General features: G+C 27.1%; 3 protein-coding genes across 3 annotated transcripts in view; 1 reads left to right on the top strand and 2 right to left on the bottom strand.

Moving 5' to 3' along the window:
* Positions 1-4,476, top strand: part of LOC114122742 (serine/threonine-protein kinase pakA-like) — a 195,790-nt gene extending 191,314 nt beyond the window's left edge. The window contains exon 11 of the mRNA XM_050202349.1: positions 336-4,476. Coding sequence (XP_050058306.1) covers positions 336-655 — 320 coding nt within the window. The 3' untranslated portion in view covers positions 656-4,476. The remainder of the gene's footprint in view (positions 1-335) is intronic.
* A 347-nt stretch (positions 4,477-4,823) lies between these two features.
* On the bottom strand, positions 4,824-11,103 carry LOC114129943 (GMP reductase 1-like). Its single transcript, XM_027994818.2, has 6 exons — positions 10,850-11,103; positions 10,646-10,765; positions 7,016-7,273; positions 6,164-6,352; positions 5,821-6,026; positions 4,824-5,742 (listed from the first exon to the last, which is right to left on the bottom strand). Exons 1-6 carry the CDS (start codon positions 10,934-10,936, stop codon positions 5,544-5,546), a joined length of 1,059 nt encoding a protein of 352 aa, XP_027850619.1. The 5' UTR covers positions 10,937-11,103; the 3' UTR covers positions 4,824-5,543.
* Positions 11,104-13,669: 2,566 nt separating this feature from the next.
* On the bottom strand, positions 13,670-20,015 carry LOC114129957 (ribonucleoside-diphosphate reductase large subunit-like). The gene is made up of 13 exons (XM_050200242.1): positions 19,692-20,015; positions 19,416-19,498; positions 18,988-19,168; positions 16,911-17,059; positions 16,590-16,801; positions 16,047-16,517; positions 15,761-15,968; positions 15,476-15,625; positions 15,182-15,415; positions 14,892-15,119; positions 14,731-14,826; positions 14,474-14,662; positions 13,670-14,408 (listed from the first exon to the last, which is right to left on the bottom strand). Exons 1-13 carry the CDS (start codon positions 19,729-19,731, stop codon positions 14,346-14,348), a joined length of 2,304 nt encoding a protein of 767 aa, XP_050056199.1. The 5' UTR covers positions 19,732-20,015; the 3' UTR covers positions 13,670-14,345.
* Between the last annotated feature and the right edge of the window lie 274 nt (positions 20,016-20,289).

Genomic DNA, 20,289 nt, shown 5'->3' with positions numbered 1-20,289 from the left:
CAAATTATTAGTCAGTGAAAGTGCAATTTCCTTCTAATGTTACAAATTTAACGCATCGTTATTGGTCAAACATGGTGGGATAACTGATTCGGAAAAAAAATAAAACGGACTGAGATTACACAGACTACTAGTTATAAACTATTGATGTCTGTCCAAATCTGTGGATTTTCAAAACGTATTTAGTCAACAATTGATAATATGCTAATCGCCCATATAAATGTACAACAATGGCCGTCTCCGAATGAATCGTTCTCTCTTTTGCCGTAAAAACACCCTATTTTCCAATGATACAATTACTAATTCAAATCTCTGTACACAACGATTTTTTTTTTTAGTTGGCAAACAAATGGCAACTCGATATGACTGCAAATTTATCGAGACATCGGTGATCATTAACTACAACGTAGATGAATTACTGGTAGGCATACTGACGCAGATACGATTGAAGTTGGACCAACCACCGGAACATACACACCACGCTCGGTCTTCGTCGATGCGCAAACGCTCCAAGTCGCCTTTGGGAAACTGCGGCCCAACGTTCAAAAAATACAGAGGATCCCGAACGTCTACCAGCCTCCGGGTAAAGGGACTGTTAAGCAAAGTGTGGGCCAGAGATTCCAAGTCAAAGTCGTGTGAAAACCTACATGTGCTCTAATGACGAATTCGGAAAAGAAAAAAACTTTTTATTATTTAGTTGCATTTTGTATTTTTCATACTATATACTGTTTCGCAGAAAAAAAAAAAGATGTCCGTTAAGAAATATCCACTACAATCACGAAAAGCGATCAAATCCCTGTATAAGCGTATAGCGTATATAGGTATAATGTACCTATAGCCGTTTCATACGTTATTTTTTATAATTTTCTATTGCTATTTTTTTTCCTTATATTATTAGCATGTGCAGCCTGGCTGAAAAAATTCAAAAAAAATCCTTACTCATCACCATTTCTATTTTTTGGATTTACGTTTATGGTAATAACATTTGATCAAAAAACACGATCTAAGTTCAGATCTTAAAGTTTAAGTCGTGTATTATTTTAATCAGCTACTTTCCAGATACGACTACAGAAAGTAAACTCAACTCTAATGTTCATACAGTACTCGTTGATAAGTTCACAAGACGTCATAAACGTGCGTTTGTGTAAATATAGTTAGTTAGATGACATTTTTCAGAAGTAAGCCTCGTTTTGTCTTTTCGTAGGCAATTTATTTTTGAGCGAAAAACTCTGAAAATGATTCTGATTTTAATCGATACTAAATAATTATAAGATTAGTTAAAATATAGGTATAAGTCGTAGAAATAACGTCAATCCAAGTACAACTGCTACGATGACATGCCTGAAGTTTATAAATTATCATTTGATGATAACATGTCAGCGCTCGAATAGGTAGTAGTTTTCTTGGATACATAATATTAATATTAATTTAATACTATAATCATCTAATTTTAAATGGGTTTTGAATTATTATTTCGTTTTTAAACGTTTCGCGTTTTTTTATTTGTTGTTTTTTCAGTCATTATTCTGACGATAATGATGATGGTTTTAAGGGACCATTACTGTCATTATTATTACGATCGCGTTCGTAACACATCCATTTTATATTTTATAAAATGTTGTTCAAACGTGTATTTTGTATTGCCAGCAGAATCAGGGACCACGTAATATTATTAGTTAGTAGTTGTACACAAATAAACGTTTTATTACGTATTGTGTATAAATTAATTTGCAAATTAATGTAGTTTTTTGTAACTATAATAATATATATCTGTTCTATTGTTTTCAAACTTACCGGACGTTTTTCACGAGTTTTCACGTTTGCTTGAGTACGTTCATTTCTCTCATATATTTCCCAACGTCGTTTTCTTTGGTCTTTTTCATCACGCAACATTACGAAAAATTGTCGGCACGTGCAAAAAAAAAATATTATATATTAAAATGAAAATAATTTTTAATGTTTGAAGTGGTTTGGAAAATCTTTTGCCTTTGAATCTAAAATTTAAAAAAGAATTAAAAGCGAGTCTTAAAAAGTTGTGTCTCGTTTTTCTTTAAACACATAATTCATTTAAAGTTACCGAAAGCTATCAACTATATAAACATGAATAGGGCATATTTTCCCAGTAATAAATACTGAAAAAGTCAGTAAGTATCTATAAATAGAACCTGTTTTTTTTTTTTTTTTAATATTTAATGAACCGCAAAAAAATATAACTTGATAATATACATGACAAATACAGCAGTAGATATTATTATACATTTGTATGTTTATTTTAAAAATATTTTAATTATGGATGATTAATTTTGAAGGGCTATTCGATAAGGGTGAAAATCTACAAAAACTATTTCAAATAAATAATTTACAGTTTAAATGTATCGTATATTCTGCAGGTGGCCACAATTCGTAAGAAAATCAATCCAAAACCCCAACTTGGCATGTACTTAAGCTTACGTGGTTTTCCCATATTATGCACTATCCTTTGACTCGTGTTCCCTAACACACGGTAATGGTACACATCACTATAAAGGCTAAGTGCAATATACCCATGTATAATACACACAGTGAACTAACACTAAAATATTATAATCGATAAATGATTCTATGATCAGTAGTCACTCCTCAATAATTCGTGTTTGACCTAAATTATATTTTAAGCACTTACCGTCTTATTCAACGACATAATTGGTCAAGTTTATATTCAGTTTCGGTAATATAAATTTCCTAGAGCCTAGTATAAACTGGCCAACGAAAACAAATTTAGTTTATTTATATGTGTATATTACCTACTAATATGCGTAGAAACTATTATATTATTCAAAGGGTATGTTTTACGTACTTTTATTTATAGAATTTTCTTTTAATACCATAAGGCTAATATATAGGTATATTGAATAATATATAGATACATAACACCTATATAATAATAGCATATTAGCTTAATCAATTAGTTATTGTTTGTATAATTCATATTGTTTTTTCTTATTCATACGTTCCTACATGCACACGGAAAACAATACAACGGATATATTATACTTGTATATGTACCTATCTCAAATCTTCCAAAAGCTGATTCTTCTGTAATTTTTTTCAATCATATCATTATCATAATATATTATGTACACATATCCAAACGTTGTGTATATCTACGATGTGTTTTGTATTTATACTACATGTTTTAAGTTTGTTTCTTTCACATTCTCCACCAATCTGGAACACATTTTTAGAACTTATGCTATTCGACGATCTATCGGTTTGTTACTGTTTTGTTTATTTAGTGATTTTTATATTGATGAACACGACATGGTCGTTCATACAGTTCGGAGTATCGGGTATCAAGTAGATTTAGACGCATATGAATTGCAAATAGCTTTATATATTTTTTTTCCTCGTATATTATTATAATAATTATAATTATAAATGTGTTAATTTATGATATTTATATCAATAATAATCACATTGGTTTAAGTATTATAATATAATATTAATAATAATATTAAATTGTACGTCAATCGATGTTGTTAAAAAAAAAAAAATTATAATAATAATAATTGTGCGTAGATTGTAAAATTTTTATTAACTATTCAAATTTTGAATAAGGGTGATAATATTTTTGTTTTTTCTCTATATTGTACGCATTTACTTAGTAAAAGATTTAATACACATTCAAAAATGTCATAGCTTATTGTTACTAAGGTTGTATTAAGATTGTATAATTTTTAACTTTCTCGTAAAATATACGAGTAACAAAATTTAAAATAAATTTACTTGTGGATTAGCTTTAGAGTAAATATCTATAATTGTAAAAAAAAAATCATACATCTAAGTCAAAGGTCAGAAGTAATTCACTTTAAAATTAAAATACGTCTACTTTCATACACTTAACAAAAAATATTTTATTCTTCCATAACTCCATATTTTAATTTTTCAAAAATGTCATTTTTTATACAGTTTTTAAATTTTACGATAATATCTATATAATAATCCCTATTCACACATTCTGACTTATTGACATAATGACCAGACAACTGGTCATAAAAGTAATATACTGTTTGTATATTAAAATTAACTCAAAGTATTTATCAAATTAACTACGATACAATTATAGGGAATTTGTGGTTTAACATTAATTATTAATTTATTGTTACTGAAGTATCGCCCACTTGTTTCATTATAATATACCATTAATTTGCACAAATCGTATTTATTGTTGTTGCTTCTGACCTTCCCATAATTATTTATCTAGAAATAAGATGTGTTGATACAAATATACGATAACTAAATAATAAGTATTAAGTTGTATTATTACCTTAGAAAACAAAATTATATACACGATCAATTAAGTTTCCAAGTGTTTTGATTTTAATTTTCCAAATGTATAATGCAAAATTGGTAAAATATTTTATTACACTAAGGTGGCTAACAGTTTTGTAATTTCTATTTAATAATTATTTATAATAAACTATATTGAGATGATTTTAATCCATTATTTCGTATTTATTTACTAATTTCTCTATTAATATAAGTTTTAAAAATATATTATTATAAGTTGTAATACACAAATTTATTATGTTTAATAACTTCCCAAAACTCCAGGACATGATCTTTACCAACAAAACTTCTTACGGTTATATTACTATAAATTAAATTTTACACATACTTGTAATATTATAATCAATAATCATGTACCGTACCTATTATTGTGAAGAGCAGGATAACATTTAAAATTCTAATAATCCTAATGTTTGTTACACCTACTACTATACGATACTAATATATTTTTGATTTTTTTTTTAAATTTACTAACATAATATCAAATAACTACTCAATACAATTTAAATTTTATTTTATTTATTAGTTAATTAAAAAATAAAAACAAGTAAAATATAGAAGTTTCAAAATAATTGTACAAACACTCAAAACAAATTAATTTCTTTTTTTTTAATAATTATTAATAGCATTAAATTATTCAATTGTAGTCAGATCATAAATAGGATTAAAAATCTATAAAAATCAACATAACTAATACATTTTTACAATTTATAAGTTATAATTATAAATTATACAACTAAAGATATTCCTAAACATAGAAAAAAAAATCACATCACAGTTTTAGAATTATATTGCGTAGAATTTGAGTTACTTTTTGTATAAAGTAAATAAACAATTATACTAAATCTAATATAATATTTCATGTTCAAATATTAAGAATAACATTTAAATTTTTAAAAAAAAAAATCAGATCTAACCTAAATTGTATTTCAAATTAATTTTAACCTCACTAATTAATGATTGATTATGATTTATGAATTAATAAAAGTACAATGAGAAAATTTTTCTATCACAAAATTGAAATGACTTTTTAGAAAAAAAAACTATTATACAACCTTTAAAAATACAGTCTTAAATTCTACTGACGCTTAGGTAATGCAAAATGTGACTTTGGAATAAATTATACTATAGAATCAATAATTGAATATTATACCATATATCAGGTAAAAAAAAATACCTTTTTTACCATGTACAATATCATAAAACGTGGGCATTAATTATTCACGAGTAGTTATATTTGAGTACACAGAGTTTACTTGTTGAGTGCATCGAATAAATGTGGCACGCTTTGGTAACTCTTTTAATGTATGTGCTCCAGTATAGGTACATGCTGAACGAAGTCCACCAAGTATATCAAGAATAGTTTCATTTACATCACCTCTATATGGTACTTCAACGGCTTTACCTTCAGCAGCTCTAAAGTTATCAATATAATTAATCAAATAATTATGTAAAAAACACATAATAATAATAACACTATTGATAACAACATACCTGTACTCTGCTTTACCACCAGCATGTTTCTTCATAGCTGTCAATGAACTCATACCATAAAATAATTTACACTTAGTACCATTTGGTTTAATGGTTAACTCGCCTCCATTCTGATCATGTCCAGCAAGCATGCCACCGAGCATAACAAAATCTGCTCCGGCACCAAATGCTTTGGCAACATCTCCAGGACAGACACATCCACCATCCTGTAACATTTAAACATTTTAAATTCAAATTCAATATCGAATAATAATAATAATAATAAACATTTTGTAAAGAATTCTTTTACATATTTTCAATAAAATAAAATGAATAATTATGGCAATTCTAGATAAATACTCACAGAAATAATATGTCCTTGCAAACCATGGGCAGCATCAGCACATTCAATAACCGTACTTAACTGAGGATAACCCACGCCAGTCTTAATACGTGTGGTACATACTGATCCAGGACCAATACCAACTTTAATTATATCAGCACCAGACAAAATTAATTCTTCAACCATTTCACCAGTAACCACATTACCGGCCTAAAAATAATCATTTATAATCACATTATACAAGGAATATCTTTGAAATAATTCATTATAATAGTATAGCAATAAAAAATATAATTTAATCTATAATGTGGCAATGGATTTAACTAAGCTCATCCAAAATGATATAGGTAGTTGGATACATACTCTGACTACTAAACTATAACCAGAAGTTCCAAGGATGGGATACAGGCATAAAATAAAAAAAACAGGTATATACAATATAGCCATAAATGTACATTCTTAGAACGAGAAAAAATGAATACCAATCAGTTAGAAACATCGAGATAAATAGTTAACTTACTTAAGAGGACATCGTACCCGCATGTGTTCGTCTTACATACTATGTAAGTTATTACATTTTGAAAATGAACATTTTAAAACAATCATAACTTATTTAAAAATAATATTAGCAATAAAAGGCTACTTGTGACACTACATAATAATCTTACCTTTAAATTTCATAATAGGTCAACTCACTTGATATTAAAACTAACAGTACCTACATTATTTTCTGAGTATATTTAAACTTGTAAACGAACATTTGCTATATCAAACATGTGTAGACATAGACACACGTGCAGATACAAAGTCCTCTTAAGTCTTAAATACTATATTACAACATGATTGTATTGATTAAAAATAGTAAATACTTACAATTATTGTATGTTGTGGATATGCTGCTCGCGTTTTTCGAACAATATCCACAAATTGTTGAGTATAACCGTTAGCTACATCGAGGCAAATAAAAGATATATCTGGTACAACTTCCAATATTCTTTTGAGTTTTTCAAATTCATGGTCATTTATACCACAAGTAACAGCTATATGTGGTAAAATGTCTTTATTGTTTTTGGCGAATTCTAACCATTCTTCAGGTTCGTAATACTTGTGGATTGTAGTAAATAGCCCATGCTAAAAAAAAAATAATTAAACCGAAATATAGAATACATTTTAACCAATAATTCTCTGCGTGGAGAAAAATATTAAACAAAATATTAATAGTTATTAAATATTGTCAACCGAACACTAAGTTTTTAAATACCACATAATATTTAAGTATGAAATGTTTGTAAAAATATTTAATGAAAGACATGTAATTGTAAAATTAGTTTCATAATGTGAGGTTGACCAATGACTAATGTTAGGTTCAAATAGTTTTGTCCAATTTGTATTTAAATCACTTTAAACCTGCTTCATAAAAATACATTACTAATACTAATCGAAAACCAATACATTTATCGTTCTGCTTATATTTCAAAGTAGTTATATGTCTTATGTACAATCCTTAAATAGAAAATAAATATGATCTTAACTTTATTATATTAACCTACGTGCTATCTATATCCGTAACCATAGTCGTATATAATCATCACACGGGAAACGAAAAAAGAAAATATTAGTTAGACAAATATTAGTATAGAAAACAGCTAGACAATATTATTAAGTTTGTTATATTATATAGATAATAAATAATAATTTAATGATGATCAGTCATCAAAACAAAATACGGATATAATATATTTCGCAAAAATAGATAATCTCTATGCGTGCCATTATTTTGCAGGCGATCACGTGAATAATATAAATATTATTCATTAATTGGAAGATATAACAAAGAAAAAATATAACATGGACACTAATTATTGTTAATTATTGTAGATAATAATACAGATATTATGATAGTAATTAATATCACACACTTGCCAATTCGTGGTACATCAATATTATGTACAACGTAAATTTAACGATCACGTGATACATATTGCCATTGTCTGGCATTGAGTTAAGAAGACTATCTAAATTCTATAGGCAATGGACAATGATAGAATGGTTTCATACAAATTACTCATAGTTAGAAATAGAAAAATTAAATTATTACCTACCATGCATACATACATTGTTGGACCTTTGTTTTTCAAAGAATACCTGAACAGTGGACATATTTTTCATGAAAGTGCAAAGAGTTGTTTCCATGATACATTAATATTTCACACACAAAAAGTTTCTATTAAATACTCTATATTATGTTAATTAATTATTAATAAAATAATAACTAATTATTTATTTATTCTGATCAAATGCATTATGCGTAGAAAAACCCTGAACTGTTTATAACGTACCAAATTGTATACTGTAATAATGATTCCGAGCTAAATCAGCGTTTTGATAAACTATAATTACAACCCAATTATTAAACAACCAGATATTTTTAATTGGATCCAACAAAACTAAATTATTTATTAGTCATTACCAATTTGTCAAATGAATAATAACAAATGAATATAATAAAAATAACAATTTTTATAGTACAATAATATTACATGTAAATATATTATATAATATATTAAAACATTAATATATTATATAATAATATACATAGGTACCTATCACACATAATAATATGCATCAAAAAATAAAATAACTAAGAAACTAATGAAACATGATTTAAGTTCAACTTCGAATTTCCATTAAAAAAAATGAATAGATTTCTTAAGAAACTTACATAAGCTATATTATACTATATTCTAAACGCAAACCGTACCAGTTGTACTAAGTTTTATAGTCATGTTTTATTATTATTGCATTTTGCATGCAATCTAGATAAATACTAAAATGAAACATAGAAGTACTGCTACCTATTAGCGTAGCGCTATGTAAATTGTGAACGTAAAATAACGATTTATAGTAAAGCCGTCGTCGAAACAATGATAACCACCATGACTCATTCATAATAGTATGTTAAAATTTAACAAGTTTCTCCGCTAAGTATTTACGATTTACATTTATTTCAATTATCAGATATTTTAAAGTCGAATAATGTAAAAATCAATTGTGTCTGTCTTAATAAAGTATTTGCTCAGTCCATACAACACATTATTACTTACCTATAGTTCATAAGAATATAGCGATGTTAAAAAAAATAATTGTATTGTATTCTTATATTCTTTAATTTTAAAATACCTATAATTTGAAAATATATATTGTTATAAGATCTATACATAAAAATACTTTGTATTTTAGCTATAATAATAAGATAAAGCTATAACTAAAATTATACCTATTGAAGTTTAATTTAATTTTTTGTATACGTAGTAGTAGTAAACAATTATTATACATAAAATACATAAATAGTACTGTTAGTACCTGATACTACGGACTATAAGACCTGTGATAAAATTGCCTAATAATGCTAGTTTATAGTTACCTGCAGTAAATAGAAATGTTATAGTTAGGATCATAATTATTTTTAATTTAGCTGAATTACGGTTCTAAATTTATAAGAATAAAATACATAATTATTGATAACACATTAATTTGTTCTATAGCCAATATTTTAAATTTCAGATTATAATATAAACATTTATAGGGATATGTGTAGGTACTGATTAATACATTTACATTGCTTTACTGGTTAGTAACCATAATTAATGTGATAAATAAAATATTTTATACTAAAATCCTTTATATATATTATATTATATTAATTCACAATACTAATCAATGTAGTTTGAATATTTTTGAATAATTAAATTTGATAAAGCTAATCAATTATGATTGCCGGTAATTTAAAATTAGCTTAATAAGCCTAACTAAAAAACTGAAAATCTGGTAGTTCTACAACCCATACCTTATATAATATTTATAAACAAACAACAATATTTGAATAATATTGAATAATTTATATTTTTGTTAAATTGCCAATAAAACATTCAACAGTCCTTGCCTTACTTTAGCTTAATCTATTTATAAACATAAATGTAAGAGGTGTTTTAAAACATCATTATTATTATTAATATGACAGAAGAATTAAAAAATAAGTAGGTCAAAGACGTAGAAAGTTGGATTTTAGTAATTACTAAAAATGTAATTATCTTCTCAATAAATACCAATAATGATTTTATAAGTGATATAATTGTATATTGAATATTCATTAAAACATGATAACTAAACCCAATAAATTATAAGATTTATTTCACAAATAGTAAAAAAAAAAAAGGAAAAAATAATTTATTATTTACTAGATCTGTGTAGTTGTGAAAAATGAAAAAAATACAAATAATCAAAATCTTTTAAATTATTTGATACTAAATATAATTTAAATATCTATTAAGTAGGTATCTGCGAGAAAAGAGTATTATTATGAATTGTAGCAAATCAACCAATATGCAAGTGTAGGTAAATGTAAAACGTGTTTTTTAAACACGGATAATAATTCATCACTATCATGATATGATTTTTTTCATTACTCAAAAAAAAAAATCAGATTATTGTCGGAATGCTTACTTTCCCCAGGGCAGCTGCCATTTCGAACGTCCCGACAGTGTCCATATTGGATGCCATCATCGGTATACCCTGATACGTGCGCTTGGAGTTACGAAACGTAATGTGCCGAAACAAGTCCACCTAAAACAGAAAACGAAACTGTAGTTTTTTCGCAAATCGATTTTGTGTCTCTTAAACTAAAGTATTGTCGTGTTCGACGCTCACTTGAGCCCGGGTCTTGAGTGTGCTCCTTTTCGGCCTGAGCAGCACGTCTTTGAAGTCCAACTTCACCTCGTTGATTATGTTCGGCATGTTTTCGGTGAACTACCTCTGGACTTGTATCGAAGACACCGATCAATGGTGTGGTGCGCGTGCTGTAGAGGTTGAGCGGATGGCGTGAACGCGAGATGATGTGCCGCCGGTCGCTGTAAACGCACTAAAAAGCTGAATAGCAAAGTCTGACTGTCTGCGACCGGCTCACGGTGCACGCTTGTCGGTCGTCTAGGCCGGGCAGAGGAGGGGATAGCAATATGATTCACCCCGTAGCGCTCTCGTCGTCGCTTTTGATATTATTTTATTGTTTATTATAATTATTAACATTATCCGTATTACGACGTAATGTACAAAACAATGTATTAAAACTACCGTCTGATTATTATACTATTATTATAATTATTGCAATTTTATTATTATCGAATAAAATATGCCGCTCAGCCGTTGCTACGGTAGGACACGCCCTCCCGGCCAGCACCACCACACCGATACCCCTAAAAAAACGATGGCGCCACAATTGGGGTCTCGGAACATCGATGTTTGCAACCCGCGGTTTTGATTTTAAAGACCGCCGCGACGCGGTTAGATTTATCTCGACTTTCAAATTTCACTTTTTAGACGCGATTCGGGCTGAAACGACTGACGACGAGCTATATCGGTCTTTGAAGTACCTACCCAGTGTAGTACCAAATAGGTACCTTTACTTAAGCTCAAGCAGTTAGGTACTTAACGACAGGGCTTACATTCACGAGATACCTACAGCTAAATCACACAGATTTTTAAATAAGAATCATATTGTTGTTGTTGTTGTTGTTATTAAAATTATATTTTTATATTGGGTAGGTACAATGGCATTTAAAAAAAAAAATCGTATTTAAAACCATAATAATATAATACAACGCAATATTCTTTATTATACTAATAGGCAGGTATTTGATAAACTATAATAAAAAAAAAATATAATAAAGTTGATTATTGAATAGGATAATATTATGATAGATATCTAGCTTATATTTATATTTTAATTCAGCATTTCCAATACATTATTATTTATCAGGGCAACGCCCGACGCAAATTACGAGTATAATAGGTACTATTTACAGCCGAGTGTCAAATATATCAGCTCTTAATATTATATACCTACTGAGTAAATATTGACTTAATACTAAAATCGGTAGTTTTTTCAACAATATTATAATAATGAAACATTATTCAATATTTTACGACTGTAGTATTATAGTCACAATGTCACATTTAACGATTTAAAAAGATGTAGAGGACAAGCCGAACAAGGACACTGCTGCTGTCAATAATCGTTGTCAATACTAGCCATTACTATAATTATCTATGTACTATGTAGTATAGGTATATTATTGTCTTTCTGTAATTAAAATAGTGTTACAATTGTTTCAGTACCCAAGCGTTAGCCGTTAATTCGTATTGTCTTGAAATTAAATTTTATACAATAAAAAGATTTCATGAAAGCTGAATAATTAGGTATTAACTTTAACTCGCATACCAAAGAAATACCTCACTTTTAAAAACTATTTTGAAATTATATAGGTACCTATAATACTACAATCATTAGTATTTAAGAATTAATTTAAAAATTATGATGCATCGTAAATAAATCAAATTAGTGACCTTTAATTTTATTATAATAGCTATAATAAATACCTACTTAAATTATTAAGAATTTACTTTAATACTAATGTATAATATATATAATATAAAGGCACCTACCTACTTAATCCATACTTACATGATATAGAACAATTTTTTTTTCATTTGATAGATTAATGATTTTATTTCACAAATCTCAACAATAATATATAGTTCTACATATTTTATTCACATTACATTGGACTTTTACTTGGGTTGTTACTAGGTATGCAAAATTGCCATTTTTTCTACAAAATTATTATAGATTTCAATTCGATGATTCCAAAGAAAAAAAGACAATAGAATTTTACCGCCACCACTGTAATGTGTTTAATGTATACCGTACTGGCCTTAATGAGTAGGTAGTCTATACAACTGCATAAGTAACATAGGTGTACATTAGCATGTGTCATAATGTATTTTCTTTAACAAAATTATAATAGTTAGTTAAAAGTATGTTCAACAGTACTTATTATAATTTATAATCACACCAATGTTGCATTACCAACAACTTGACAAAATTAAAATGTAATAGTTGTTCTAAAGTTGAATTTACTTATCATAATATAAAGGACTTAGAACATAATATGCTTTCGCTTAAAAATTGAATCCATTTATTATAGCATGCTCACAATATTATTTTTTTATTCAGAATTAAACAAACTGCCCTCTCTCTCTCTCCTCTAAACGCTTGATGTAAAATATTCTTCAATTCTATAGTGCAGCTTACAGTGTTCCATGAAATGAAAATACTACAGCATATTTTCCTTTTTGATGGTCATATTTTCATCTAAGTTCTACAATTTAATCAATAATTTATTGATTAACCATAACTCTTTTTACAAGATAACTGCATGGTCCATTCAAGTTCAATTTGCAATCCCAATACATACCAAAAACTATCTTTAACTTCTATAACTATCTAATTATATTGTAAGTCTTGCTAACAAACATCACTCTAGCTTCATAAAAATATGTTTGCTTTTAAATACTGTTATTAATGTTTGTGTTATATTATTAATTAGTACATTCTTGTATATCTAGGGCCTTGGCCGATTTTGTATCAAAAATAAACAAAGAAATAAATAAACCTTAATAGGTATTAAGTAATATTTAATGTTGGTGCTTTAAATTGTATATATATATTAATGTAAAATATCTATTAACAGAATATAATAATAATACTATTTGTTTTCAAAATGTATTGAATATCCAAAACATCTATTACTACATTGTTGTGGTTTTATATTACATTATAATTTTTAGTCCATAAATAAGTAACAAAATAAAATAAAATATTACATGGTTGACAGATTATAGATAGATAAAAAAAAAAATCATAAATACTTATTAATTATTATAAACTCTAGATTAATAAATTCTAGATCTAGTGCAAAGGTAATTAACCTAATAATTATTAAGTAACTTATTTTATGATTTAAATATACAATGAATCAGTAAGGGGAATAGGTGGAATTAAGAACTGTTTACTTGCTTTGGTTATTGATATACCACCCTACTTTACACCTACATCAAATCATTACGACCACTTTAACCTAAACTTTAGTGTAGAAAACAAATAATTTAGCAATAGAATTTAATATTTATTAGTTTAATAGTAAAATTAAAATTAACTAAATTAATAATTATACGGTATAATACAAAATGTACTAAACATTATAAATTTATAAAATATGAGCGCCTAAAAATATTTTTAAAATACACTTCATTTTGAAATAAAATAGTTAAAAAAAAAAAAAAAAATATATAAAATTTACAAAAATTATTAATCTCGTAGATCTTCTTCTGTTTGCTTAATCCTTAGTTGACATACCCCAGTTTTTAAACCCTAAAAGAAATTAAATTATATTTATAAAAACTTTCTATTAAATGTTTTAAAATTACTATTATTACCATTTTCCATGTTGATATGTGCATTTCAGAAAGTATGTCTTCATTTGCTTTGACCATATTAAGAGAAAAAGCCTGTGATTGATCAATAAAGGGAGCACGTTCAGCAGCCATAATCATTAAAGCTTTCTGATCAATTTCCCATTTTGTTCTGTATAATTGTTTTAAATCTTCAGGCAGGCCTTTAATTTCCTAAACACATTAGTGCATTAGTGCTTAATGTCTGACAAATGTCTGATATTTAATATTTAATAGATTACCTGTATTGAACCCATATTATTCACCAATTCAGATATTAAATTCTCATTCCAAAGATTACGATCATGCAAATCTTTTAATAAGTATGGATTAACAACCTTAAAAAAAAAAATAAACATTTAAAAAAAAAATAAATAAATAACTTGAACACATTTATAAATACCTGAATTTCTTTTGGTTTACTTTCTCCCAATGAAATATATCTACGTTTAATATTGGTATCTAATGGTTCAATAGAATTCATATTTCCAAATATTGCAGACTCAATTTCAGTATTTGAAGTAACTGTAACCAGAGAATTCCGTAGTCCATGTTGTGCAATTTTAGTTTTTAGGCTATTCCAATCCCATAAATTAGACGGTTTTACATTCCACAAATCAAATTGTAATAACTACATAAACCAAATTAACAAGTTAGATATACATTTTAGATCTTAAATTTCAATTATCTTACCCCTTTACTAGTCGGACTATTTGAATATGTTTTATATGGCCCGTTTTTAGCGGCTAGTTCACTACTTGCTTCTAAAGCACCATAATAAATAGTTTCATGAATTTGAACATTAAGGTCTCTAGCTTCTTGTTTATCAAAAGGATATCTCATTTTAATAAATAAATCTGCTAATCCTTGGATACCAATTCCAATAGCTAATTGATTTTGTTTTAAACCAAATTTCAATTGTTCTTCCTAAAAGAAACTTATTAAACACTTGTTTAAGGGATTATTATGATAAGTATAGAAATTTACCTCGTTAAGTATAGCGTTATTGTTTTCTATTATTTTATTTAAATCATAAGTTACTCTCTTTGCTATTTCCTTAAGTTTAGAAAAATCATAACTATTTTCTGATGTTAAAAACATATCTACTGAAATTGAAGCAGTAGTGCATGTGGCCACCTATTAAACAATGTTGAAATTAAATTTATAATAAACATTAATATCTCTGTAATTAACATATAAAATGAAAGATAATTAGTCTTATTTTTATGTTATAAATTAATACATTTCTATAGATTAAAAATATAATATTACTTCATCAGATGCAGTAAATTGTACAGTATCTCCATTTCTACCAGCACACTGGATTGTTCCTAAATGAGATTCATTACTTTTAGCATTACACGCATCTTTAAATAATAATAGTGGTAAGCCTGTTTCAATCTGAGACTGAATAATTTGTGACCATAACTTCCTTGCTTCAATTTGTCTTATAACAAAACTTTTACTTTTCTTTTCGTATCTGAGAATATTAAAAATAATAATGATAAATAATTTAAATAAAAAATTAATTCAGTTATTTTGTTAAATTAATCAATACTCTTTATAAAGGTTATCAAATTCTTCTCCATGAACTTCTATAAGACCAGGACAATGATCAGGACTCATAAAACTCCACATTTGGTCTTCTTGTACTCTTCTCATGAATTCATCAGGTATCCATAAAGCGAGATGACTATTTTTTAATTTTATATCTGCAATAGTAGTCTTTCTAATTTGGTCAATAACCTTCATTATATCTGCATGCCATAATTCACAATAAATTGCTACACCTCTAATGCTCTTAGGCCTTTCTGATGTTTCTGTTTTACGGACCATTGAATCATACTGCTTCAACATAAGAGGAAGACCGCTAGATTTTCCATTACTACCTTTAATATAAGTTCCTGCAGCACGTATTTTATGCACATGGACAGCAGTACTCGAATAAGGTAAAATAAATGTTGACAAACGGTTAAGAGTATCATAAATACCATCAATGCTGTCTGCTATCATTGCTATTGAATAATGACTAATAAAATGATAAAATACTAAAATTAGTATTAATTGTTATAAAATAGAATCAATCATAAATAGTACCTACCTTACAACTGATACATTTAATTTTTTAGCAGCTGGCTGCAATTGCATAACTACTGGAGAAAACATACATAACTTTTGAGATAACATTTTGTATGTTTCAATAGCTGAGTCAATATCATCTCTATGAATACCTACAGCAACTTTCATAAACAATTGTTGAGGTCGTTCAATAGTTTGATTTTCAGATTTAACTAAAAAGTTTTGGGTTAAGTACTGAAAAACCATAAATACATATAATTTAATTATTAGTATTAATAATGTGTATGTACCTAAAATATATATGTGTAAATACAATGTATACAACATAATAGTATAATATTACTTTTAATCCAAAGTAGTCAAAGTTATAATCGTTTTCATAATTAATTGCTTCATTTAATCGATCTTTATTTTTCATGATAATTTCATAAATATCATCGGATAAACCAATATTCCAATAACCATCATTTTTATAAATATCATCCATCACATCTACAAATAAAATTAATCTATATTTGTTCTATAATTTTAATAATAAAGTAGAACCCCTCTCATCTACCACTGTGGTTGATACGACTATAGTATTATTGATATAAATACTTAAAAAATTTTCATTACTGAATTTTTTTCTAAGTAATTAATCAAACATTTATGTATATATGAATTACTTTCATTCAATTTTTTTTTGTGTTAAATATATTATTTGGTAAATAATTTAATAAATACATTTTTTTTTTTTCAAATTTTTCTGTATATTTTAATAATCAGACCTTTTGGTGTTCCGAACCACACTCCCAATCTTGAAGGTGACAGATTAGAGGAGTTCTACTGTAAACCATACTGAATAGATAAACATTAGAAGAGTAAAGTGTGATGTAAAAAACATAGTAATAATCAGAATTCAGATTATATTATTATATAATAGCATTTACTTATCATTTTATATAGGGAACATAAAAAAGAAATTCAAAAACAGGGAAATTGTTTTGAGTGTAATTCATTTAAATTACTGCCAATGATTGACCCAAATTATAAAATGTTCAATTTTTATACATAAGGTTTGAAAATGTATTACTAAGTTATGAGGAAACTAGATAGTAGTTCATACTGAAATCAAAAATATATTATCATATTTTTATCAAGAAGACTCTATACCTACATTATTTATTGTCTCCGTCTTATAAGTATGTAACATGACAAATTAATGTTCAGCAGTTCATGTTTAACTTTAACATTAGAATGTTACTAATAATGATAAAATATACTATATAATTTCTATGTTTGTATGCTGGATTTTTATAATAACTCAATTTTTTATCAACTTAAATATAAATAAAATAATGCAATTTAAAAGTACTCATAACGAAAGTTAATGAAAATTGGAAATTATTGTAGAAAACCAACAAATGAACACAATTAAAGCTCTTACTATTATATTTTATAATAGGTCAATTCATATTTCATTCTAATATTAGAACTAACAAAGATAAACGAGAACTGCTGAGTATAGATATAGTATATCGCACTTATAAGATAGTGACAATAAAAGGTAGTATCCTATTAGAAATTTTTTAAGTACAAATTTGAATGAAATTTGATATTTAAACAAGGAATAATAATTTTAGTTAAGAGGACGTTGTACCCGCATGCATTGCCTCTGTCTTACACACGTATGACATAGCAAATTTTCGTTCACCAGATTCAAAAGTATGCTGTTAGTTTTGATATTAGACATAACAGGATGGGGGTACTATAACAGAATGGGGGTACCATAACAGGATGGGGGTACTCGTACACCAGCTTGCTGCGGAAGGGGTATCTCAAAACTGTTATGACTAAACCTGTGTGTATAAATTTATGTATTATAAATAAACGATGCTACATGGGGGTTAAGCAATGTGAAAACAGTTCGGCCTCCATGTAGTGATTTAAACGGAAAAAAAAAAAAAAAAAGTTTTGATATTAGAGTGAATTGACCTATTATATAATTTAAAGGTAAGATTATTATCTTAGGCCCCATGTAGCCTTTTATTGATATTATTATACTTAAGTTAGTTATGATCATTTTAAAATATAGTTTCAAAAAGGTTATAACTTCCTTAAAAAATAGTAATATCAATAAAAGGCTACGTGGAGCCCTAGATAATAATCTTTCCTTTAAATTATATAATAGGTCAATTCACTCTAATATCAAAACTAACAGCATACTTTTGAATCTAGTAAACGAAAATTTGCTGTCATAAGTGTGCAAAACGGAGACAACACATGCGAGTATTTTTAAATTGTTGTAATTCAAAAATATTTTTCATTGGGATTTGACACTTTAATAGTAAAGCAAGTAATAACGTAAATAGTTCCCTTCTCTAGATATGACTAATATTTGGTATTCTATTTAATCTTTAATTAATGACAATACATACCACTAAATTTTTCTTTAGTTTGCTTATGCAAATTAGAAATAGCAATACGGGCTGCTAATTTTTCATAATCAGGATGAATAGTAGCCATAGTAATTGCCATTTCAGCAGCTGCATCATCCAGTTGAGACGTAGTAATACCAGTGTAAAGACATTTTTTGATTACATGAATTGCTGTTGCAGCCTAAAAAAAAATTAATAGGAGCCTTGTGAGATATAATATAAGATTTTATACTTAAAAAATAACGTTGTTTTAGAAATATATTCTTTAGAAAAGAAAATGTATACAATTTTGCAATGACATATTATAATATTTTACAAATTCAACTGTGCTGTACAAATAATGATAGTATGATACATTCAAGTTTTTTATCATAATATTGTCCTAAATCATACTAAGTATTAACAAAAATATGTTTGATTTAACTCACTGGATCTATTTTCTCCAAGCCATAGCATAACTGTTTAATACGTGCAATAATTTCATCGTAATGAACACTTTCAATACTGCCATCTGAAACAATAATTTATCAAATTATGTACACATTATTGTTTTTTTTTTTTTTACTTCTATTATTATTATTTCAACTATACATGGGTATTATTTGAAAATACCAGCAACATAAATCCATAAATTTGTCTAACAAAATAAATGGTCCAGCAGATAATATGAAACGCATCATATATAGGAGTATTATAGTACATACCTCTTTTTTGAACATACAAATGCTTCTTTATTTCAGCCATAATAATACAGAAATTGGATTGAATATTAATTTAAAGTTAATACAATATCAATAATGCGCACTTTAAAATGTTATAGGTTTACAATCGATCGAATTATCAAAATGCGCAAATAATGTAAGTGTACGACGTTAGACGAGTATCAGTTAACGAGTAAGGACCAAACGGACGTTACGAAAACTAATTTGCCAAAATGGTTCCCATACACAGTAGTTTGCTCGCGAATTACAATACATATAAATAATAATATGTAATATCAGTCGGCACTCGGTAAGGTGGAAAAAAACACAAGGCTGTAGTTTCGCGCCAAAACTCTATTGTCAAAACAGTGAGACCAGTTTTAAGAAAAACTTGTATCGTTTGTCGAACAGTGTCGAATTAGTGTCAAGTATAAAATAATAGTGTGCATATTGAGTACAATAATAATTATAATCGATCCACTACATCGAAGGTTTCGTCCATCGTCACCTACTATACTATTTATTTTCTAACTTAACAAGTCGTCGTCTTTGAATATTTATTCACGAGTTCCAATCACCTAATAATGAGTATTCGAAAATT

The sequence above is a fragment of the Aphis gossypii genome, chromosome 2 (genome assembly GCF_020184175.1).
Source record: "Aphis gossypii isolate Hap1 chromosome 2, ASM2018417v2, whole genome shotgun sequence".
Classification (NCBI taxonomy): Eukaryota; Metazoa; Arthropoda; class Insecta; order Hemiptera; family Aphididae; genus Aphis; species Aphis gossypii.
The sequence above is the reverse complement of the archived record's forward strand: the minus strand, read 5'-3'. Positions and strand labels throughout refer to the sequence as shown.